The sequence below is a fragment of the Protopterus annectens genome, chromosome 13.part0 (genome assembly GCF_019279795.1).
Source record: "Protopterus annectens isolate FY-2018-M chromosome 13.part0, PAN1.0, whole genome shotgun sequence".
Lineage (NCBI taxonomy): Eukaryota > Metazoa > Chordata > Ceratodontiformes > Protopteridae > Protopterus > Protopterus annectens.
In genome coordinates, this window is record NC_056747.1 from 473,406,145 (window position 1) to 473,432,194 (window position 26,050).

General features: G+C 40.8%; 1 protein-coding gene across 5 annotated transcripts in view; it reads left to right on the top strand.

The window, feature by feature from the left end:
* Window positions 1–667: 667 nt before the first annotated feature.
* FKBP6 (FKBP prolyl isomerase family member 6 (inactive)) overlaps window positions 668–26,050 on the top strand; it is a 1,232,999-nt gene continuing 1,207,616 nt past the window's right edge. The window contains exon 1 of one of the 5 annotated variants that reach the window (XM_044054115.1): window positions 668–1,025. In XM_044054115.1, the coding sequence (XP_043910050.1) occupies window positions 987–1,025 (39 nt within the window). In that variant the 5' untranslated portion in view covers window positions 668–986. Of the gene's footprint in view, window positions 1,026–1,082; window positions 1,618–26,050 lie in introns of those variants that run through there. The other 4 variants (XM_044054116.1, XM_044054114.1, XM_044054113.1 and 1 more) reach the window with 4 other exon arrangements.

The following is a 26,050-nucleotide window of genomic DNA, read 5'->3' on the forward strand; positions in this document are numbered from 1 at the left end:
CCATATTCACCAGTTAATGGACAATGCTGTAGGTACGTAATGTAAAATCCTGACACAGACAAGAATTATAGCCTGTTAGTGTCCAGTTCTTCCCCTGTTGCCAGGACATAAGGGTGAGGGCTCTTTGAGGCAGATCTGCAGTGGAGAAGGCATCTTATCTCCCCACAGGGTGAGGTGGTCGCAGCGGCTATAGTCAAGCAACTTAGGGAAGTATAGGCTTACAGATTGCTAGCTGTGAAGTGGTGGTCAGGCTGGGGGCATCTGTTACTTGTAGCAATTGGGAGAAATTGCTTTACATAGTTTGTGCTTCTGAATTGGACAGACAACTTATACCCATAAATGGGAATTTCTGTGAAATTAAAAGAAAAAAAAGTGTGTTTTGGTATTGCATTCCCACTAAGAATTGTAAGCAATTATTTTTTTCATGTGCTATTAAGTTGCACAGCATAAGAACCCTGCCTCAAACCTGTATCACTAAAACACTAATCTAATCTTCAGATAAATCCTAACCCTAAAACCTGAAGGTGCCCTTAATGTCTTTTTTTTTTCAAGTTGACCTTATTACTGAGCTAGCAATAAGGGTGGGAGGCTTCATGCAGTTTAAGTAGTAACTATGGTTGTAGCACAGTTCACGCCTTGGTTGCTACAAGTAGCAATTACCTATGCGGGGAAGGGGGAAATGTACACCTTGAGACATGTGAACAGTGTTACAGTCACGTGCACCAGATGGATTGCCAATGGATGTAGGGCTTGGAGATAGTCGGTACATGTGGCATACCACTTAATTATCTCTGATCGCAACTCAGAATTTTGTTCTCTGACACCCTTATTTTTTTGGCTTCAATGCTGTTTGGATTGTAGTAAAAAAATGTGACATTTATTACATTTACGAAGCATTTTATTTCAGAAAAATGCATATTTATTAATATATCCGAGTCCGACTGAGTCCCTTATTTAAAGACTTTGACCCCGATTCTGGAAGAACGATGTCGGGAGCTATGCACGGCACTTCGTTGACCAAAAAGGTACTATATAGATTAAAGTGTGCACTGAATTTTCCATTCGTCTAAAACGTAGATTTCTTCTACTTCGGAAACAAATCTCAAAATAATGAAGACACACATTTTATTTATTGGGGGGTAATTACTCGCTTTTCTGAAGACTGTCGTGTTTCTCGCCATTAAGGTCTCTGTAGTCATGATCTTCAGTGTTTTACCATAAAATTACACATTTTACGAGAACCAGAACGACTTTATAATACACTATCGGGGATAATTTTGTAAAAGAAATCAAACTAGGAAATAAGACTTCAATACTTGAATCAAAGCAGTTTCTTGCCTGCATAAAAACACGCCTTTTTGGATAGTTTTGAATAAGCTGTGGACAGTGGAATGCACGTGACAGCTTGGATTTCGCGGGGGAACTTGGGTCGACACAAGTTTAATGTGTTAAGCTTTACTTTTCGTGTGGGTTTGTATACTGTACTACTTTTTTCCCCTTAATTTTATTTTTTGGTATTCTAACATGCCGGTCAATGGTGTGACAAATAGGGTTAGTCAGGGACTAGAACAGTATTTGGGGGCCCAAGGAGGAAATTTGCCGGAGCAACCTGTTATGGTAAGATTAAGGGATGTGGAACCTGTACTTGCCACGATACTTCTAAATATTTTGAACGATGTTTAGATTGTTGTATTATACAACTAAACGAGTATCTTGTTTTGTTAGCATTGTTTAATAATGTCCAGCATTTTATTTAGATAATTTGAACATTTTTTTTGGGGGGGGGGTGAACATACAGTATGATGAGTTCATGCGTGTACACGTAGATAATTTTGTAAATTTGGCAATTCGCAAAAAGAGTAGTAATGCTTGGCGTTTTAGCATTCCTCATAGTCTAACTTCCTTAGTTAAAATGTTTCTTCGAATTGTTTTTTTAAACTAAATCTTGTTTAGTAGCACGTGTGTACGCTAAACTTGCAGATTAGTGAGGAATAGACTATTTTTGGAGGAACGAATGAGTTACTTCGGTAAATTGATAACCGATTAGATAGAGTATGCAGTCATCAGTATCATACTTAGCCAGTCAGTGGCTCTTGAAGTTAATTTTGACCCTACTGAAGTAATATACCTCTCAACTGTCCAGATTTTTCCTCATTTTTGGCCTGTTCCTCATAAAATGTTTTTTTTTTGGGGGTTTGTGACAAATCAGTGAGATTGAAATCGCTGAATGACAGATATTTGAGTTTTAGACTTCACATCCTAAAGAAAATGCATAGTAACCCAAGGCCTTTTTTTATTCTTGCAACTTTGTGTTTATACGACCAATATTTAAAACGTGCGCATATTATAGGGGCTTTGTCCAGATTTTTTTTTTGTGTGTAAGAGGCAATGGAAATAGATGCTAAATAGTAGTGGGCCCAGTATGGTATCCAAGGGGATGCCACTGGTGGGCCCAGTATGGTATCCAAGGGGATGCCACTGGTAATGAGTCTTGAGGACGGGTATGCACTTTCTATGTCGGAGTGTGTTTTGTCTGTAAACATGTGGTCTAGCCATTGAATTACTTGGGGATGTTTGGTTCAACTATTTCACTTTTTCTGTAATGCCAGCGATTGGAATCGTGTTGAAGGCCTTGGTTAGATCTCAGTATGCCTTTTGCTTAGACTTGCCTTTGTCCAGTGCCATTGTGCCCTTCTCAGAGACTGGGTTAAGTAGGCAGGATCTAGCTTTCAGAAACCAGGTAGGCTTGTAGGCTGCTAGAGTCCTTAAAATGTCCACGATTGTGTTCTGTTTCACAAATGACAGTAGTTTCTCTTAAGGCTTTTCCCGGTTAGGGGTCGCCACAGCGGAACTCCGGTCCGTTAATGATTGGCAGAGGATTTTTATGGTGCCGAGTTGCCAGCCCGACGCCCAACCGTCAGCGAAAGCACGTCCATTCACGCATGTCTTTCGGAGGCCACTCGACCACGGGGAGGACATGCAGATTAAAGAGAGAAGGCACTTCAGCTGTACCACCGTGATTAATGACAGTAGAAAGGCTGAAACTTCCAGCATTAGGGGAAGGGTTGGCCTTCTTGTCGGGTACAATATTAGCCATTTTCTAGGCCTTTGGTATATATTCCACACAAGAAGCTAACTTTTGAATAGATTGTGAGGAGATCAGTGAAGCAGTGTTTCATAATGAAAAAGTGGAAAATGTCCAGTCAATTAGAAGTATTTTTAGTTTTGGAGATGGCTTTTTTGGACTTGTTCTGTGCTAATACGGGATGGTGTTGACCAGGGCTGGTGCTAGTATTTTGGGGGCCCCCAGCAAGTTTCATGTTGGGGGCACTACCCAGGAGAATATAAAGTGTGTGACCATATTGCTATCATGCCTCCATCCCTATCAAGCTTATGAAGCACCATTTAACAATCACTGTGTAGTAGTATTACATTCAGACCATTAAAAAGACTTGAAATGTCAAAGTACACACTGGCTGGCATTTAATACCAATGTTACATTATGACAAGCCCCTGTACTACAGTAAGGTAGCCACTCACAATGGTATGTATATATACACACACACACAGTGACTAGGACTGTGCAGTGATGCAGCAGTTAACGGTCACCCCCCCCCCCAGCAGGAGGTTCTCTGGTACGATTCTCAGCTGGGGTGCCTTCTGTCTGGAGTCTGCATGTCCTCCCTGTGTTCGTGTGGTTTCCTCCCACATTCCAAAGACATGCTTCTGCAGCATTTCTCCCTGGGCCTCTGCTAAAAATAGGCTCTGTCCTAGTCGGACTTTCCCGGTCAACAAATGTTAAATAAACTTTAGTACCAATAAATGATGACAAGTGTCTGTACCACAGCAAGGTAGCCACACTCAGAGGTTCACACACTGACTGGCATTTAATACTAATGTTACATTACGACAAGCCCCTGTACCACAGCAAGGTAGTCACTCTCAAATACACACACACACACACACACACACACACACACACACACACACACACACACACACACACTGACTGGCATTTAATAGTAATGTTACATTATGGTAAGCCTCTGTACAGCATCAAGGTAGCCAGTTCCACAGAAGTACACAAAGACACCCAACACAGACTCCCTCGCACAGGACAGAGACACGAGACAGGCAGGTACACAGGACATAAGACACCCACACATGATGGACAGCACTACAGTAAGACTGAACATTAAGAATTTAAAATACTGGGCTTATGAACTAATAATGATGCTAGAATAAAATTTTGCAGTAGCATGCGTTGTGTGACCTCACATTTTTGAAGAACAGACCAAAACTAACAAACATCTGGACATTGTGCAACATTGTCACAGCCCCTACCAACCTCCTAACCTCTCGGCATAATTCCTAAGCTGAAAATAACTGCAGAACAAAGGTGTAACATCAAGGATATTTACAAACATTGCTGTGATAAATTTAGAAAGATATTAGAATAACGGGGATTGCATTAGCATTCATTACAATAATCTGTACATTCTGCAGAACTCTTAGTCCCCCCAAGTGTCTCACCACAATTCTAGAGGAGGTACAAAAAAAAAAAAAAGACCAGGACGTAACATTAGGGGGTTTAAAACACTGTGGTTATGAACTAATAAAGATGGTAGAATTAACAGATTTTTTCCAGTAGCATGCATTATGTGAATTCACATTTTTGATGACTAACAGACCAAAAATACAGGTCAAACATCTAAACATTGTGCAACATTTTCACAGCTCCTACCCCTCTCGTCTAACCTCACAGCTTAACAGTTCCAGACAAAGCCCCAAAACAAAGCCCCCCTCCCAAAAAAAAAAAAAAAAAAAAGCAAAACAAAGGCATAACATCAGGGATAGTTTGAAACTTTGCTATGCTCAACTTCAATAGTAGAACAGGGGTTGCACTGGCACGCATTAAGACATCGGTACATTCTGCAGAATTGTCACAGCCCTTACCCCCCCCCAGTATCTTGGCACAATAAATCTGGATGAAGTGAAAGTAAATTAAAAACACAAAGGCATAACATAAAAAACAATGTGCTTATCAGCAAATATAGATGCTGGAATAACAGATTATGAAGTGAAATGCATTGCGTACCCCACATGGTTTAATGAAAATAGATAAATACCAGGCAAACATCTGAATATTGCACGACATTCTCACAGACTGTAACCCTCCCCTACCAACCTGTCAGCACAATAACTCTAGACAAAGCAAAAAATTATCATAGAACAAAGGCGTACCATCAGGGATAGTTGTAAATGCTGCCGGTGTACACAATACTAGTATAACAGGGTTTGCATTGGTATACACTAAAACAGCAGCTGTACATTCCGCAACATTCTCACAGCCACTAACTCCCCTCCCAACCTCTTAGCACAATAATTCTGGACAGAGCAAAAAATTATCATAGAACAAAGGTGTAGCATCAGGCACAGTTGTAGACATTGCCGGTATACATAAAACAAACTAGCAGAACAGGGTTTGCATTGGTATACATTAAAACATCTGTATATTCTGCAGCATTCTCACAAACACTATCCCCCCACTACCAATATTTCAGCACAATTGTGCACAAAACAAAAATGCAGTACTGAAAATTCTTATGCGACTAGATAAAAAAATACATCAAATCTGGACATTAATTACAAACAAGCCTTCCTTCCTCAGTCTCTTGGCAGAAGAATTCTGGACAAAGATAAAATAAAACTGTTACAACCACAGGCCCCCCCCCCCCCAAACACACGCACAAATCATCTTGGTGTAACAACTCTGCAGAAAAAACTTATACAGTCCTCTCCCTAGGTTCCCCCCAAGCAAAAAAATAGTTTAAAAAAAAAAAAAAAAAAACAGCAACTTACCTTTTCTGCAGTTGATAGAGGCTGCAACTAATCCTCTGCTTGCTTCTACTACACGCAGACCAGACCTGTTCAGCACTTTTAAATTGCCCTCAAAAGGACAGTTTTTCAGATTTTTTAGAAATTGCCCTTTCAAGGGCAGTTAAAATAGAGTTGCTTTGCTGGTCCCAGTGTCATTCCAGCAAAACCTGTATCCTCCATCCATCCTCACAGCATACCTCTCAACATCTTAGCATGAAAAATCTGGACAAAGCCAAAAGTAATAGGGGTACAAAGGCTTAAAAATAGGGACACTTTGTAAATATTGCTTATATAAACTTACAAACTTGCTTTCAGACTTTGCTTTCATACATTTTTCTGAAGGATATAAAGTCTAAAACTTAAATGTATCTGCTGTTTTTTAGTGACTTCAGTACTCATTACTGTATAAGAAAACCACAAATTTTATGAAGAACAAACCAAAAATCTGGATACTCTTAAAAAATCTGGGCAGTTCAGATATTTGCCTAATGACGACTATCAAAAAAACTGACCCAACAGACCACATATCAAGGTAAACCCAATCAGGAAGCTAGAACATGCTTCTTGGTTTCTACAGCCAATTAGGTCCCTTGCTTCACTGTAGCGGACCTGATTGAGAGCAGCTAACAAGTAAAGCAAGGGACGTGATTGGCTGCAGCCATCAAGGAAGCAAGTTCTTTCAGGGGAAAAAAAAGTGGAATCGTGCGACGGCGCTGCCGAAATGAGCGAGGCACCAAGCAAGGTGTGGAAACTATTTTGAAACCCGCAGCTGCGTCATATGGGGGCCCTCGTACGTGGGGAGATGATCGGGGGCTCCCCGCGGCCATGGGTTTGGCGGGTGCCTAATGCCGGCTATGGTGTTGACTGAGTAATGGTGAGTGGGGTGGAGAGCGAGGAAGTTTGAGTTGAACTTGTACACTAGTATATTTGAGGTATTATCAGGTTTGGCATGCCTTTGGAATGTAAGCACAGTAGAATGTTGAGTATGGTTCTTAAGGTTCCTGATGTAGTTGAATTCTGTTTAAGGATTACACTTCAAGAATTTAGGTGGGAGCAGAATATATGTTGCAGCATTTATCATGGTGTAGTGTTCAGCATGCTTACAATATTTAGCATGAGGCATAGTGCTTTTTTAACATCTTTATTAAATCATCACTTAAGGCAAAGGCAAGCATAATGAATGTAAAACATGTTAGCGTCTTTCCAGTTAGTTAAACATGTGGTGTATAATGTATACGTCTGACATTACGTATATTGCTCACTTCTGCCTTTCTTTAAACCTTTTTCCTGCTGAACATTATTCAGCATGTATTGCTCCCACACTTTTCATTTATTTCTGTGTAATTTGCTCCTTCCCTTTTCTAAAGATCCACTTCCAGTTTTTTTTATCTCAGTTGGTTTAGCCTTTGATTTTCATTTTATAGTAATTACTTTTTGGGCAGCCACCAGAATTAAACTTAACTAGGCCTTACTAGATTCATGCAGTCCAGGTCCTGTGTACCAGCTCAAAAGAATCCTTTCTTAGTTACACCCATTTTCTCACCCAGTATTTGACAGAGTACTCTGTGGGGAATTTTTTAAATTGTGCAACTCAATACATTCCCAAAATATATGTTCCCAATTACCTTTTTCGTCCTTTCGCACCTTCATTTGCCATCTACCGGAGGAAACTTTTTTTAAAGTGTTGTTGGACTATAAAAAATTCCTACGCAAACACTTCCAAGCAAAAATCCTAAACCTTCTAGACTTAGTTGTGTACTTGGGAGCCATGCTTATGTCTTCTCATTGTTCCTTTGCTTATCCTTCCCAGTCTTTTCTGAATTTCTTTGATTTGTGCAGTATCTTAATATGCCCTACTCGTTACCCCTTTTTAACAGCAGCTTCTGTTCTAGATTCAGCAAAAACTCTCTCAAAGCAGTTTTCACTTAGGATTCTCATATCTGTTTCTGTTTGCCTTCCCTACCAGGGATTGGTAACAGTAAAGACAGTCTCTAGCCTGGAGTCCAAATGTGTTCTTTGCCTCATCCCATTGTATTACTTTTTTCTCTCTAGTTATTTGCTCCCAATACCATGGTTCATTTACCAGTTTTCTAAGGTAGATTTCCAGCCTCCTTTTACCTATTCTCTGTACTCCTACTTGCAGTCATCTCTATTGTCAAAATCTCCTTTCTCCATTCTTGTGTTGGATAAATATTTAGAATAGTTTCTCCTACTTTATCAGTATAATCTATATGTTTGCTCTTGTTCTCTTTAACATGATATAATTAAGTCTTACATAAACAAGTTCTTTGTTCCCTTTCTTGATTTCCACTTTCTGCTTTTTGATATAAATTTTCGAAAATATCTCTCACCTCTGCAGGATCTCTTTTTTTTTCCTTCTTCTTCTTCTTGTAGGCTCCTTTGGTTTGCTGGCAACCCTTTCCCCTTTCTGTTGCCCAAATCATTGTGCTAAAACTTTTGTGCTCTGGAGTTCTCAAAAAAAAAAAAAGTTGCTAAACCGCAGTCTTGGCAAACTCATCTAGATACCCCTTATTTTCTCATTAGCACTCTGCATTTGCACCCATTTGTATTTTGTGAGATTTCCCAAATTCTGCAGTAGCTTAATCTTTGTCAGCCCATCTAAATAATTTTATTGTTTCTTAGCCATATCTTTCAACCCTATTTTTAAACTCCATTTTTATCTTGCTCACTGGCTGTAACTTAATGAAGATCTGGTAGGTGCAAAAGTGCCAGTGTCTCATTTTTCAGTACCTTGCATTTTTATTTTCATTTTTATTGGTGCATGTGTGTGGAAGCTTTCAATTAAATGCCCATGTTTCTGTGAAATAGCCCAGTTATTGTACCTTGGGTAATATATAAATTCTTTCAGAGTTCCTGCTACTGAATTTGGGTCTTCCCTATCTTCTGAAATCTACTTGCATTTGTATATTTTCCTTCTAGGTCCCCCAGATACAGGGTTGCCAGACGTCCCTATTTCAGCTGGACTGTCCTGAGATCGAGTCCAATCCAGAGTCCTGCACTGCCTATTAAAACCCCAGAGGAACAGGCTTCGCTTTGTTTTTTTTTGATTGGCCCGTATGCCGGAATATGAGCCAATCATAAATCGCAAAGCGGAGCCACTTCTTTTCAATGCGAAACAGCAGGCTGTTCTGCATTGAACAGAAGAGGCTCTGCTGTACAATTTTTGACCTTTTTTTTTTGGGTCCTCGCATAGCATGAAAGACCCCCCCCTTTTTTTTTTTGTCCCTACCTATCCATTTACAAATCTGACTGCCCAGCTATAGCCTCACTATTGCAAATCAAGCTACAAGACCCCATCTGTAAGTTGTATTCACTGCCGAAAGCTGCTGATTTCTACAATTTTTTTGTTAGTCAATATCAGTTTTAGGTGTAATATAAATGCATGCCAACATAATCCTCTTCCTTGCTAATAGCCCCTTACTACCACAAATCTACCATTTAATTTTTTTTTATTGGTATTGGAACTTCTGTAGCATTTAATATAATTTCTCACATTTTCCTTTGTCCCTGATATTCTGCAGAATACCCTTCCTGAAATCCTTTAAAATTCACATGCTTATTTCTTTCCAAATGTCTCCTGCGGCATTGCTATCTGTGTTTTGTGTTTTTAAATATAATTCACTACTCTTTGTGTATACCTTTAAGGCCATGTATGTTTCATAGGTGTGTACTAGGCTAATGGCCCTGGAGCCTTTACAAGCCTAGCCCATAGGATTACCCTGACATTGTGCCAACCGGCCTTAGTTCCCAGTGACTGTGTAAAGTAGAGCCACTGGAGTGATCCCCAAGGTGAATTTTCTATTTCCCATCCACTCATCAAGATTTCTCTTTGAGGGCCATTGAGTTGCTCTGTCTGACATGTATGGGAAGTCTATTCCATAGCATGGGCAGTCTCTGATTTATGAACCTGTCCCTCCAGCATGTTCTGTTGATTGTGGTAATGAGGTTGAGGTCTCTGGCGCAGTGTGTGGTGTGGAGGGACTGGGATAGCATGGATAGTGTAGCCATGATGTTATGAAGTTATTGTTCCCCCCCTAATTATGCACAGCAGTTTTTTAATGTGGATTTTCAACTTTTACTTGCACTCAAATGTTTGGCAGTCTGACCTTTTATACTGTTATTTCTTGTCATCTGCATATGCCACATTTTCAAGACTCAGTTTTTTTTTTTGCGGGTTTTCATTAAAACAAAATACATTTTCAGAACATCCCATAGCCTTTTAACTTGGAGCAAACACAAAACTATGCACATCTTCAAAAAATGGTAGGAACAATTGCCCCAAATTGACAGATGTACCCACAGGCATTACCTAAAATTATGTATGGGTACTCATACAAATTGTGCTGCCAATTACATTGATGATTGCTCTTTTCATATCCCTGTTCCCTTCACAGATACGAAAAACAGCTTGTGTGCTTTCAGAAAACATTTTTTTAGCCTTAAAGTGCACTGACTACCTTTAAAAAAAAAATAAAATAAATTGCACTGTGCTGTTAAATGCATTACAAGATTAAGGCCGTTAGAGAAGCTGCTATTTGTTGTTCACTTACAATAATTTCAAAATGTATTTTTCACTGAACTAATTTTCCCTTGTACCTTTCAAATTTTGCATTTCCCACAGCAAAGTCAGCTCAGAACTCTTCAGATTGTTTGCACCTACTAACAGCTTGTCTCCATGGAAACTTGGCTGTTTTTTCCCTCTCATTACTAAAAACAATTCTGCAGATGCATGAAGTAATCTTCTGTCAGTCAGTCACACTGAACAGAATGTGCATCTGCTTTAAGCAGCAGATTACTTGACTCCTATTGAACATTTGCTATTGGAGAAGAACAAGCTAACATGGTTGCATATGCAAGAAGCTTGGCACTTCTCCTTTTTATCTCTTGTTTTTCAAGCCTATTTGCTTAAACATTTGTTTATAGGCTAAGCCAATGGCAGGTATCCATATGTTTGACCCTCACAAAAATAAGAGGAAAACATCTCAACTCTACATTTAATCAGTGCATTTTACACACCAACCCCAGTCTAATGCCCCAAGATCACAGTATATTAAACTTGTTTTTGTCTGGCTTTTCTCTTATTACATTGAAAAGTCTGTATTTCTTACAGCTGAAAAAGGACTTGTATGTGGTAAAGATATGAAACAATTTCTGAAAAGTTCCCCCACCTTTAAAATATTCCTGACTATATACTATGTAAATGCTTTTACTGTTATATGTAGTTTATATTATAAAATATTTTAAACAAAAACTGTTTTTAATTTGTTACATTTTTCCTTAGTGGTGGTCTAAAACGTTGATGACAAAGTATGGTGTATGCTTTATAGTCCACCCAGAAGTTATAACAGTCAACAAAAGTCCAATCTTTCTCTACTACCTTTTCTTGCAAAGTCATATTTCACAAATGGGATCGATGCTATATAATCTCACATTTATTCACTAATTTCAGTGTCTTCCTGTTCATCTCCAGATACCCGACTCTGGTGGTAGTCTTGACTCTTCTAGTCATCTCTTGGGCTTTTTTCTGTGTTTCAAACATTTTCCTGTGGAAAAAAGTTTCACTGGCTAAGTCTGTCTTATGGACTTTATTTTCAGAATGGGAAGCAGAGTCTGCTTCTGTTTGACTCACCTTTTGTTGGATAAACTTTTGTATTTCCTCCTTAGCCTGGTGTGCAACAAAAATGTCTTTGATCCTCCATGAAAAGTATTCTGAAGACTGCTGGATACGGACACTTGAATCTCGCACTTGCCTTTTGACATTCCTTGTTTACTGGGATACATTTGCTTCCCTTCTGCCCAATGTACAGTGAATAATAATTGTCTGTACTCCTGTTTTTTAACATTCTGTTCTCCTAATGTTGTCAGGATCAACTCTTTCTGCTGGTATGATTGTGTCTACTAATGCAGGTCTTGGCTGCTTTCTTACTGCCAGATTTGAATCATACAATATAAATAAAAATCTGCACTCCCTAGAAGCTCTCTTTACCCTACAGTCACTGAGACGTGGTTTAAAGCTGCAGAGGGCACACCAATAGTGCAAGGTTATAATGCCCTCCATGCGTTTAGGCCAGCTACTTTACAGGCAGGGACTAAAGGTGGAGGTGTCTGTTTACCGTCATAAATAAATGCACTTCAAGGCTGGTCAAACAGGACAATGCACTTGAGCTCCTCATGTTCATATCACCATAGGTAAAATACAGTACCACTTCCTTGCAAGCTATAGGTCCCCCTCTATGACTCTGGGGAAACCCATACCATGTATTTAAACTCACTAGAAACGCTAACCATCCAACCCAATACCATATTCGTGGGTGATTTCAGTTACCCCACCATTAACTGGGAATCCTATAAGACACCAAACGTACATGCATATAGATTCCTGGATTTTGTAAACACACACTTCTTGGACCAGATAGTCAATACACCAACCAGCGGTGCAACCATACTGGATCTGGTCCTCATTTCTATGAGAGTGTGCTGCACACCCCCTACTGTAATGCCTTTCCTAGTAAGGTCAGACCACAAAATGGTCTTGTCTGAAGTAAAAATAAGACCTAGACTGCCAGCTAAACCTGGAATATTCAAGAACTATTCCAAGGCTAACCTCCTGGAATATTCAAGAACTATTCCAAGGCTAACCTCCTGCTAAGTCAGAACCTGGCAAAATTTCTAGCCCCCATAAACCCTGAGAAAATGTTTGCCTATGCAGAACTGTTCACACAAACCGTGTACAAACATATTAATAGCTGCATATAGAGGCAGATGTACCCACCAGGAGGAAGTACAGAACTAACTCAAAAAAACAAGCCACCCTGGTGGAATCGCAAAATCAATTGGCTGTATAACAGGAGGAAGGAAATCATGGGAAAAATTAGGAGGCAGATACCCAGCAGGATAAAAGCATTCCCATCAAACCTAAATAACTCTGAGGACAAATAAAGCTTACCAAAGCCAATTTTGAGGTAAAGTTTGGCTTCCCAGGCCAAGGACAACCACAAAGCATTCTTTAGCTATGTCTGCAACCTCAAAGGCAATACACAGTTGTGTAAATGGAGCCACCTATACTGAACCAGAAGACACAGCAAACCTCCTGGCTAATAAATTCAGCTCCAGCTTTACTTCTCCCTCCCCCTCAACCTTCCCTCAGAAAATATCATCAAATACAACTCCCCCTGCTATCACTAGGGAGCAGGTTTAATGCTCTCTCTCTAAGACCAAGAACACTGCATCAGTGGGACTTGGCAATATCCCAGGATGCCTTCTAAATAGCATGAGATATGACCTATCAGGGCCTCTGGAATTACTACTTAACTGTAGCCTTCAAACAGACTTTGTGAATCATGAATGGAGAAAGGCAAGTCCTCCTTCTGCACAAAGGTGGGCCATCTATAGACCCTGGAAACTACAGACCCGTAAGTCTTACTGGTCTTGTATGTAAAGCCATGGAAAGAATTATGGAGGTGATCAATAGAGATTTTGGTAAGTCTCTAGATACTGGACCCAATCCAGGTTGGTTTCGTCAAGGACAGATCATGCTTACTCAACCTGGCGGACTTCTTTGTGAAAGTCACTAAAGCAATGGATGAGGGTAAAAATCATTCACACTGCCTACCTTGACCTGGCCAAGGCATATGACACAGTACTCCACTCAGGCACTGTTGACAAACAAGAGGTTAAGTACAAACTCGTATGTCACCCAGTGGATAGCCAGCTGCCTCACTGACAGGACCCAGAAAGAACTGGGCAGTCCACCTCTACAAAGAGCCCAGTCACAAGTGGGGTCCCTCAATGATCAGTCCTTGTAAATGCAAAAGGAGTTGTCATCCCCGGAAGTCAAGGCCAGTGTCAGTGGTCTCTTGCTGACTAAATTTGCAGATGATTGAAAATTAGGAGTTGTCATTGAATCTCACACTGACACAAATGTTCTCCAGGAGGGGCTGACGCAGACTAACAACTGGTGTCAGAGCTATGGACTAAAACTAAATGCTAAGAAATGCATAATGGTATCCTTTGGGAAGTCATCCATCCCTGATAACTGTCATATTGACAAAACACCCCCTTAGAGTTGACCCCGTAGTCAGGGACTTGGGCACACACACAGGTAGTAATCTAGCCTTTGATCATTATGTGTGTAGAACTGTGAGGAAATAAATCTATGTTGCCCAACTTATAAACAAAAGTATGGCATCCAAGTCCAAGGCAATCATTGTTCCACTGTATTCGGCATTCATCAGACCCATCACTGAATACAGTGCATCCTTTTTTGTATGTATTTAACCAGGCATATCCAACAATTGGAACATCCAGAGAGGTTCCTCACTAAAAGAATACAGGGCTCAAGTAACATAACACAAACACTCGGGTCAGTCCAAGGCAAGTACAAATATGACTCTGTCATTGTCCATGCTGGTGTGAATGACCTGAGACGTACCTCCCTGGACTACATGAAAAGAGACATAAAGGAGCTCTCTGAGCATGTAGCCCAGGCCGGTATGACCCTGACCTTGAGTAGCATCTTACCCTCACCAAGAATGATGCCACAATACGAAGACAAGATGATCAATTTCAACAATTGGCTTAAGTACTGGTGTCATTCAAAGGGGATCCAATGCCTGTCAGCTTGGGATGATATGCTCGACAAGCCACGATGCTTCGCTAGGGACGGCTTGCACCTGTCGCCCCTGGGCTTTCGGATATTGGCAAAGGCTCTTGCAACCCCCATAGTGCCTTTTTTAGGCAAGGCTCAAAAGACAAACCCACCTCCATAGGTATCACAAGGGATAAGAAACTGAGTAATGCTACTCGACGCCAAAAGTCTAAACCTCAAGATGCACGCACTCAAAACTCTCCTTAGCATGGAGAACATCGATATCTGTGCAGTAACAGAAACCTGGTTCAGGGCTCCCGAGAGCATACCAGCACTACCAGGTTATACCTCATACCATGCTTTTCGGCCCCAAAACTTGGACCGAACCACAAAAGGAGGGGGATTATCGATATCCATCAAAGGTACCCACACCTCCAGGTTGGTGGCAAAGCACGAAGCATCAGAGACTATCCATGTGCAACTAACAGTGGGTAAAACTGCCTTCCAGTTTATAGCCTGCTACAGACCACCCTCCAAAACCCAGGAACCCCACTCAGCCTTCCTGAGAACACTGGAAAATATGAAGGTCTCTCCAGACACCATTATATTGGGCGACTTCAGCTACCCAAACATAGACTGGGAGCATTACTCTAGCTCCAACACCCTAGCCCAAAGGTTCCTAGAATTTATAAACTCAAATGCTATGGAACAACTTGTTTACCACTCCCACAAGAGGGGAAAACATACTGGACCTGATCATCACCAACATGGGGACTCTATGCTCCAGACCATAAGTGTATCCCTCACTGGTAAGATCAGACCATAAACTAATCTCACTGGATATTCACATCCCGACCCCACCCCTTGCCCAGAAAACCACAGTGAAAAACTTCTCTAAAGCAAATTTCACACTCCTCAAAACTGAGGTGGAATCCTTCAAAGCCCCCGGGCCAGTAGAAAATACGGCCCAGACCGCAGAATCCTTTATAAACGCATTCTATGAACACCTTCAGGAATGCATGGATCATGCGATCCCAAATAAAACCAAGACCCAATCCTCCAAAGGCAGATGTCCTGTCTGGTGGACCCCAGCCATAAACAAACTATGCAATAGAAGGAGGAAGCTACTAAATGATAGAGCAAAATCCGAAAAAGGGAAGGCATCACTGATCAGTATTAGCAAAAAACTACGGGCACACACAAAATTGTCTAAGGCCAGCTTCGAGAGAAAAATTGCACAGGACACTAAGGATAATCACAAGGCTTTCTTTAGTTATGTTAGGAACTTGGGTGGTAATTCCCAGATATGCTCAGAATTAGTCCAAAATGACAAAAAATACACCAAACCCACAGACATTGCCAACATCCTAGCTGACAGGTTCAGCACAAACTCCCCCCCCCCTCCCCACCAAAAGGGCAAATATCTATCCCAGCAGAGTGCTGCCCCCCTAACATCTCAGATGCTCAGTTAAGAGCCGCCCTCTCCAAAGCAAAAAACACAGCATCAATGGGACCAGATGGTGTCCCGGGCTGCATCCTACATGAACTCCAAGAAGAGCTAAACCCAAACATAAAACTACTGTTCAATCTCAGCCTTACTACAGGATATGTGCCCAAAGAGTGGCGTACAGCAACAGTGGTCCCTCTTCATAAAGGTGGTGCCTCAACGGATCCTGGAAACTATCGCCCCGTAAGCCTGACTAGCTTGGTCTGCAAAGCTATGGAAAGGATCATCATGGACCTCATAAATAAAGATATTGGGGACCTACAAACACTGGATCCTACCCAGTTCGGCTTTAAGGGCAGATCCTGCCTCTTAAACCTGGTTGATTTCATTGAAACAGTCACCAAGGCCATTGACGAGGGGACGGTGGTCCACACAGCCTACCTCGACCTCGCAAAAGCCTTTGATAGAATACCCCACTCGGGCATTATAGATGAGCTCGCTAGCTTAAATATAAACCCCTATGTCACTAGATGGATTGCAAACTGGCTCAAGGACAGAACCCACATGGTTAGAATTGCTGGAGCCATGTCAGACTCCAAACCAGTTACAAGTGGTGTCCCACAAGGCTCAGTCCTGGGACCTCTCTTGTTCGGTATATATTTCTCAGAGGTACAGGCCAACACGGAAGGACTGTGGCTGACCAAGTTCGCAGATGACTGCAAACTGGGCGCCATAATCGACTCTCCAGCCGACACAAGCATCCTCCAAAAGGGCCTCATAGAAACAGACAACTGGTGCCAGAGCCATGGCCTCAAGCTAATTGCCAAAAAGTGTATAGTCATCCCCTTTGGCAAAAACAAAGTTCCCACAAATTACCACATAGGTGGTAATCCATTAAGTACAGAAGAAGTAATTGGGGACCCAAGTTGATAGCAATCTCTCATTTGACAACCACGTGGCCAAAGTGGTTAGAAAAACATTTTATATAGCCGACCTAATCATGAAGGGATTCACATCTAGATCAGGGGAGGTCATCGTGCCTCTTTACTCATCCCTCATCAGGCCCATAATTGAGTACAATGCCCCTTTTGGGATGTACCGTACCAGACACCTGCAGCAACTGGAAAGACCCCAAAAGTACCTCACCAAGAGGATCAAAGGGCTCAAACAGATGCCATATGCTGCCCGGTTAAAGAAACTCCAGCTCTACTCAGTGGCATACCGCCTGTTCAGAGGCGTTCTGTGCCTGACGTATAAAGCCATGTCCAACCCGGAATTAATGGACATGCTGCACCTCAGAAAATCCAAATCCCATCGAGCTACGCTCGAGACTTGAACCTCAGCACTGAAATAAATAGGACATGCTGGAGGGACAGATTCATAACCCAGAGGCTCCCTTCACTCTGGAATAAAATCCCAGTCCAGGTTAGGCAGAGTCCCTCATTGACTCTCTTCAAGAGGAATCTTGATGAGTGGATGGGAGATCGTAGGTTTATCCCGGGTAGCACTTCTGTGTCACTGTTAGACAGAGGCACAGTATACTAACCTCGAAAAAGGGCATAGCAAAATAAATTTAAAATGGGTGGAGAAAGCCAAACACATTCTGGCTAGGCTTATAAATGCCCTAGGGCAGATAGCCTAGTATGAACCTATGTCCTGTGCAGACCGCCTCAAGGCCCTATCCCTGTTTTGTCTCCTACAGGCTTTTGAGGGGAGATCCATGCCTGGCGTGCAGGGCATTGTCCAACCCCACTCTGATGGACCTCCTGCATATCCACAAAACAGCACCAGAATTACCCATTCTAAAGTCTTAAACCTTGCCTGTGATGCAAACCTCTTTTCCAGCAGGTCCTGTTTATATCACAGAGACTACCCCGTCTATGGAACAGGCCCCCCCATTCATGTGAAGCAGAGTTCGTCCATAATGCAATTCAAGTGCAACTTGGATAATTGGATGGGAAACTGGAAATTCATTCCTGGTTTGGCACCTCTGTCTCTTATGGACACGGGTAACCTATAAATGCTTAATCTCCCAGGCCCATGCTTACACTTATCAAGGGTGTCAGAAATTTGTGATGAATGGCTAGGCTTGAAAAAGGCCCTTATGGTTATTAGCCTAGTAAACACCTATGAACCTATACGCCCTTTCAGTTAACAAATCTTGCTGTAGAATACCAGTCCAGTTGCTTATTTGTGCTTTCATAAAGGTAATAGGTTCATAGGCATTTACTAGGCTAACTACCACAAGGGCTTTTTTAAGCATAGCCATGCATCCCGAATCTGACAAGTTCGGATACCCTTGTAAGTGTAGGAGGTCCACCAGAGTGGAGTCTGACAATGCCCTGTATGTCAGACACAGATCTCCCTTCAAAAGTGTGTAGGAGACTGAATACAAGGATAGGGCCTTGAGGCGGTCTGCAAATGACATATTACTTACGCCCTGTCCCTGTATTTTTAGTGAGGAACCTCTGTGGATGTTACCATTGTTTATGCCTGGTTAGGTACGTACCAAAAGTGGCATTGTACTCCATGATGGGTCTGATGAATGCCGAATACAGTGGAACAATTACTTCCTTGGACTTAGATGCCATACCTTTGTTTAAGTTGTGCAACATAGTGATTTCCTCACCACTGTAGACACATGATGATCTAGATTACTATCTGTGTTTGTCCCCAAGTCCCTGACTACTGGGTCAATTCTAAGGGGTGTGTTATCAATATGATAGTTACTGGGGATGGGTGACTTGCCAAGAAATGAATAATAGTATCCTTTGGGTATTTAATTTTAGTCCATGGCTCTGACACCAGTTGTCTGTCAGCCCCTCCTGGAGAACATTTGTCATTGTGAGATTCAATGACCGCTCCTAATTTGCAACTGCTTGCAGATTTAGTCAGCCAGAGACCACCGACATTAGTCTTGACTTCTGAGAAGTAAATGCCAAAAAGGAGCGGTCCAAGGACTGATCCCTGAGGGACTCCACTTGTAACTGGCCTCTCTTTGTTAGAGGTGGACTCCCTAATTCTAACTTCCTGGGTCCTGTCGGTGAGCCAGTTGGCTATCCACTGGGTGACGCATGGGTTTGTACCTAACCTTGAGTTTGTCAATGCCTGAGTGGGGTATTGTCAAATGCCTTGGCCAGGTCAAGGTAGGCAGTATGAACGATTTTGCCCATATCAGTTTCTTTGGTGACCTTCTCAGACGTCCACCAGGTTGAGTAGGCATGATCTGCCCTTGACGAAACCAAACTGGGTTAGGTCCAGTGTCTGGAGGATTACTGTGTCTCTATTGATAATCGCCATGGTAATTCTTTCCATGACTTTACATATAAGACTAGTGAGACTTTTATGGGTCTGTAGTTTCCAGGGTGTGTAGATAGCCCACCTTTGTGCAGAGAGATGACTGCTGCCTTTCTCCATTCATGAGGTACAACGCTTGGTTGGGAGGCTACAGTAAAATAGTAATTCCAGAGGCCCTGATAGATCATGTTTCATGCTATTTAGAAGGCATCCTGGGATATTGTCTGGGCTCATTGATGCAGTGTTTTTGGTTTTAGAGCATTAAGGACTTAGTAATAGGAAGGGCAGTTGTGTTTGATAGTCTCAGGTTGAGACTATCGGCCAGGAAGTTTGCTATATCTTCTGGCTCTGTATTGGTGTCTCCATATACAAGGAGCTCTGCACACAATTGTGTATTGCCCTTGAGGTTGCAGATATAACTAAAGAATGCTTTGTGATTGTCCTTGGCCTGGGAGGGCACATCTACCTTAAATTTGGCTTTGGTAGACTTTTAGTTTGAGGGTGCTTTTTTCCTGCTGGGTGCTGCACCTCCTAATTTTTGCCATGATTTTCTTCCTCCTGTTGTACATCTAATTGATTTTTGTGATTCCACCAGGGTGGCTTGTTTTGTTTTTTGTTAGTTGTTACTTTTTCTTGGTGGGTACAGCTGCATCTATGCAGCTATTAACGTGCTTGTGCAGGGTTTCTATGAACAGTTCTACATAGATGTAAGTGTTCATCTGAATAGTTAAAGCTTCTATTTTTTTCCATCCCTTTGCTTGAGTGATATGCTCCTGCACTATTTCATTTATTTGAAGCATTTCTGAGTACATTTTATTTACTTTGTTTTTCTGAATTACTGGGAGCCATCTCTTGTACCAAAGTAACCACCTTGTACTGCTTATTTTGCTTAACAGCTGCAGGATTCTTTTCAGTCAGTATTTTCCATTCTTGTTTTCTAGCTGATTTTATTTCTGGTTCTTCTTGTCAGCATCCTGACAGTGAACTTAGTAGCCAGTAACTGTCGTTTACTCAAGATGGCATAATTACTAGCTCTCATTTCACACTGGAAGAGCTGAAATTAAGATGTTGATCAGTGTGCAGCCATCTTGGAAGTCTGCATGGTATGTAGTGTTAGAAGTGTTTTAAAATCTCATCAGTCAGTCTGCCCAAAAAGACTAAACCTTTGAAGTCACCGAGGTTAAGATTTAGTAGTGTGTGAAGTGAATCACGTTTTGGCATTTCTTTAACTGGTTCATTCTTCTGTTTTGAAGCGAAATTTTGAAAATGATGTAATACTTTTTTATGCCATGCAGTAACCATTTGAAGAATGCATGGTCTTAAATTGCAAAAAGTTCAGTATAGTTTAGCTTACAAGGTAGTAAGCAGAGCAGTTGCTCTGTTGTGAAAAGGGGAAATCCTGGCAAATTCTGACATGCATTTACAGACTTGTTTGATTTTTTTTTTGTACCAGTTAACAGGAAAACAGCGATTTCCAAGCATGATGCAGTACGTATTGCTTTCCATTGTGTGAAAGTATCTGTGTGTAGACATTTTACCTATTTTTTAAGGAGGTACAATGTTGATTATGGCACTGAGCACATGGAAAGCACATAGTAAATAAGTAGCCCAGCTTTATTTGTAAGTTTTGTTGCAGCAGAGCATTTCAGAAGTTAAGTTTTTATTCATCCATTACTAGTAGATTGAGTGAAAGTAAAGAGCAGCAGTGTCAGAGAAGAGCTACCAAATGCAGCTCCTATATGGGTTATCCCACAGCATGGGTCCCTTCAAATTATCTGTTCCTGGTTATTTTCACTAGGGTTAATGTATAATAGTCAGTCATGGGATGGGTAAGGCCAGTTTAACACAGGATGGGGTAGGTTAATTCAGGCACCAAAAAGGAAATTCGCTAGGCTTAAATTGACTTGCATTGACAGCTATCGTAGGTACTCTACTGTGAGCCTATGGGAAACTGATTAATTGTAATTTTTGCGAATTGTGTTAAAAAAAAAGCCAGCGCATGTAACCTGAATTGCACTTTCAGAATGTCCATATATACTCGTAGCTTTGAAGAAAATATTTCTGGTACTACAGATTTACATCAGCGTCCATCCCCCTCTCCAAGTAAATAACATCATCAAATCCTTACATAAGCCGACTTTGCACTATGCTTGTGTAATTTTAATAGTGATTACATTTTATAAGATTCTAAAATTTTTTGGAGACTGAAAATTCAGAGAAGGTGCACCATAGAGTGTTTTTTGTGTGTGTATTGGGGGGGGGGGGGTAAGCATAGCAGCTTTACTCCTGCTCATTAAATCTACCCTATAATCTCTTTGCAGCTGTGTACTAAAAGCAAGGTTTGTGCATGCTATACTGCAGGTACAGGCTGCCTAAGCGACATCCACAGGCTGTCTCTTGTGTGCAAGTAACAATCTTTAAGAGAACTTTACAGCTTACTTCTCTCAAAAATGCTCCCTTCATCATTATGTAGGTGGGCTGTTCATTGTGAAATTTAAAAAGATATGTACTCAAAACTGTAGACCAGATTCCGAAGGGCTTGGGAGAAGTATTGTAGTATAGTGTGTAGGGGTGGTACATGATGGATTCAATCCCTGTTCAGTAAACTGTTTTTTCAGTATGGAGCCTCCCACCAAAAGCAAGGTTTGTGCATGACGACACAGAGATGAGGCAGCAAAGCCACCTGAATGTCTCTGCTCATGATATAAAAATCATATATCGTGCATCACACAGATGCACAGTCTAGGCGTTCAAGGGTGAGGACTACTCTCCCTACTCTCCAGAACTGTAGCCTTGATCTTAAGCCTTTGTGCCCCTTTACACCATAATAAATGGCACCTATATCAGACAGCATGTTAGTACAGTGCTGTAAGGCAACACAACTCCCTCACAGCTGATATGTGGAAGTCCTTGTGTTGGACCACTATAGTCTACATATTGTACACAAGGTCTGCCAATACTGAATTTTTGCTGTGGTATCTAGGAATTCCATTTTTAGTGATCTGATGTGTTCACTACAAGGAAATGTTCAGCCAGTCACATAGCGTAACTCTGTACAGAGCTGACCTACATTGGGGCACTTTTAAGTATTTATAAGATAATTGAGCTGCTGAACTAATAAATGAGCCTTTCTGATTGTGTTCTGAACTTGCGCATCCTATGTAGCTCTTCATATCAGAACAGCTGTCACTGCATTTGCTGGCGGTTGTAAAATGGGTTGAGATATTTGGTCTGCCTACACACGCACGCACTTGCAAATGAGATTTCAGGAGAGAATACATGGCAATTGTGTGTGACGTGCAGCAAGGTCGATACAGATGTGTTGCTACAGGGAGTTAGTATGGTGTCTGGTAGTTGATACTGACTGTTAAGGCTGGGAGCTGTAGTTTTCAGTGGTACAGGGTTTGGTTCCCTCAACCCTCATTGGCCTACTGTGTGACCTTGAGCAAGTCACTTAACCAAACCAGGTTTCCCTTGAAAAGGGACTTTGTGTACAGTGGGCCTGTCTGGTTAGATGAGTATCTATGCATGCACAAAAGAAAGTGTACATCCTCAGAGGATATATGTAAAGCAGAGTGACACTGTGGATGGATGTTCATCCCTGGTTAAGGATTAAGATGGCAACACTTACAAAATGCAGTGTACTTATGTGGATGGCTTTTATTCTGTGGGTTTTCTTGCAGTATGTTACTGTTTCCAGTGAAATAATGTTACATTTACAGGTCCTGTAGCAATAACCATGCTCCTATCCAAGACTGTTGTGGGCTTTTCACATGTTTTTATACAGTGCTTGTTTGAGCTGGTAGTTGGCCATCACAAACTATAGGTGGTGTTTGTGAACTCAACAACATATGAAAGTAGGATGCATTTTGTTGCATTTCCTTTAACTCTGGTAGGTAATGGAAAACTTTTTATTGCACTTTCTGTTGTGTCCATTGGGATGCTGTCTTGTACCTGTGAACTACCTTGTCTTATGCTTACTGTAAAGCAACTGCAGTGCTACAGTTGCCTGACCATGGAACAGTCTGACTTGCAGGGTATGCATCATGTGATTGCCTGCCTTACAGCTGTAGGCGACTTGTCTCCTTGATCATGACAAGGTGCTGTACCAGTGACTCACAAGAAAGACGTCTTTGTAGCACCTATTGATATTAGGCAGCTGGGAAGTTTAGTGAGGGTTAGCGTACAAAATCTCTGTAGTTACCAGAGTAGTCTTTAGTTGACTTCTGTTAGACTCCCTGTTTTTTTTTTATGGTTTCATAGTGGGTTAAAATTGAGGGAAGAGTTCATAGATAATTGTCTCCTAGACCTCATGCCTAGTTGATAGCCTCAGTTGCTGCGTAGCACTGTTTAGTTAAGTGACTTTCTCAGTCACACAGAGAATTGATGCTTTGGAATGTTTTTAGACTTTTATCAAAATTTAAGTAATGCTGGTGCACATTTAACTCTCAATGTGAGTTGCTCTTGCTGTGTTGTATATTGGAGTAGATTACTTAAGCTGAAAGCAAGCTGCTAAAATCTGCAAGTATTCTTAAGTTTAATTTTCTTCAGTTTTTATCAAACTTTTTTGTAGCCTGTAGCCATGTGTGTAAGGGGAAGTGAATTGCTTAAAATTCACTGTGGTGAGACTTCCTTTACTGTAATGTTGAGGCACCTAGTTTTGCAAAACAATGTTCAGTAGTGTTTTACTATGTACTTTTAAAATATTTCATTTAATTTTGAAATACTGTAAATATTTAAACTGTAATTCTTTAAAATAACTATGTAAATTACAGCTTTCTTCCATGGTACCGGAATGCTTTTTATTTCTAAGCACACCCACTGGATGTCCTTTAGCCCATAGATAATTTTTTTTTACTTTTTTTTGCATAAGAGCTTGAGAAGCACAAGACATTTTATGTTGGTGGCAGGTATGTAGATGTGTTGGTCTGATATGAAGCTGATAAAGTAGACTTTGCCATATTCACTTTTTGCTACTTGAATTTTTCATTCATACATTTTTTTTCTTTAGATGGAATTTGGAAAAATAAGTAACCAGTCTCAATTAAAAGTTGTCCTGTGTTTGTATTCATTGTGGTCAAGGTGGTGGTTTTGCTAGTTGTTATTGTTGCAGATATTTTTGATGAATCTGCATGTCTATAATCACCAACAGTTGTCTGTGGAAGAAAAATAGCACCCAAGGACTCGCGACTTCTGGATCTGATTTTGCATGGGGAGAACAGTCAAGACTCTCGTTTTGTGAACCCTGGCTGACTTTCAGCAAAAGGACATTTTTTATTGGGCCGTTATACTCTTTGGGCTTTACTAGAGCATAAAAAGCTTTTTTGGGATGGATACAAAAGGCGTCCACCTCTCCCCTTTTAGGACAAATCCTCATCGTGGCTTGAAATATGAGAACAAAAGGAATACATACTTAGGAAAAAATGGGCAAACCCTTGCCCTTCCAGTTCTGTAGAGGCTCGAGGATGGTGGACCTGGTTTGTATAATCTTGTTTTTACCAGTTCCACATCCTTGATCGACTAGTGTCCCTGCTTACTTTGGGCATACTGAAGCAGACAGTGCTGTGGTGATCTTGTATGTCTAACAAGATCTCCTCCCTTGAACAAACTCGGAAATAGCAGCAACAAAAATGAACACAAGTGTCAAAAACAGATCCCACAACAATCCAGACGTAATCCAGAAGTAAAATATTTCAAGTATTAAAACACGATCCAAATGTAAAAACGGCGACACTTTATTTCTATTAAGCTCTTTGTCTCTCTTGTAGCGAGACTTCTTCAGATCACATATAATTACATCCCACTGTTTAAATCCTTTTCTACTCCCAACTTCCCATCAATTCATTGCACCAATTAACTGTTAGTTAATACATCAGTTACTCTAGTATTTCACTTATCCTAAAATCCCATGGGTAAAACTACCATTAAAATATATTACTTGTGTTTAAATATAATATATATAAACTTTTGCTAATATATACATACTTACAACCTACATTATTTAAGTAAATGCGTTTAAAATCACTTCTACGAAGTGTGTGTACTTAAAACATACATTATTTGAATACATTTATTTAAATAAATATCTGATCTTAAATAAATTTCCTAGAATATATTGACAAGCAGCACTAAACTCAAATTAAACCAGCCTTGGTTATACATTTGAAAACCTGGACAATAAAGGGATACTTTTGCATGTTTAAAAATTCTGAGGAATTTTATCTTGTACCTGTGAAGTGCACGTGGGAATTTATAAATGCATGAGTAAATTATCTTAAAAAAGACTCTAATTTTAATATGCAGGCTATTGAATAAATTTCATTCAAGCCGGGTGCATGGCAGGCACAAGTTCGTAGTTGCCAGGACAATTCCAGCTTTTCTAAAAGAAGAGCAATTGGACCACCTCTGCCATCCTCTGCAACTCTATCTATTGCTCTAAAGTAAAATAAATGATTCGGGTGTTCACCTACATGTCTAGCTAATGCATTTTCCTGTTTACACTTTCTAATACCATAAAGATGTTCGTAAACCCTGTCCTTGAGTTTCCTGTCGGTTTTACCGATATAAAACGCAGGGCATGATTTACATGAAGCTAGATAAACCACACCCTTGGAGTTGCAATTAGATTTGTATTTGGTACTATACTCCAGCCCACGTATAGAAAAATTCTGACCTGTATCACTGTATGGACAATAAAGGCACATCAGACATTTGCACATTTCTTTAGTGTTAAAATGCGTTCTTCCCTTATTTCCTTCTAACAGGTTCTTTAGATTTTGTTTCCTTTTCTAAAAACTGTTCTTGGTGGACCTTGTAAT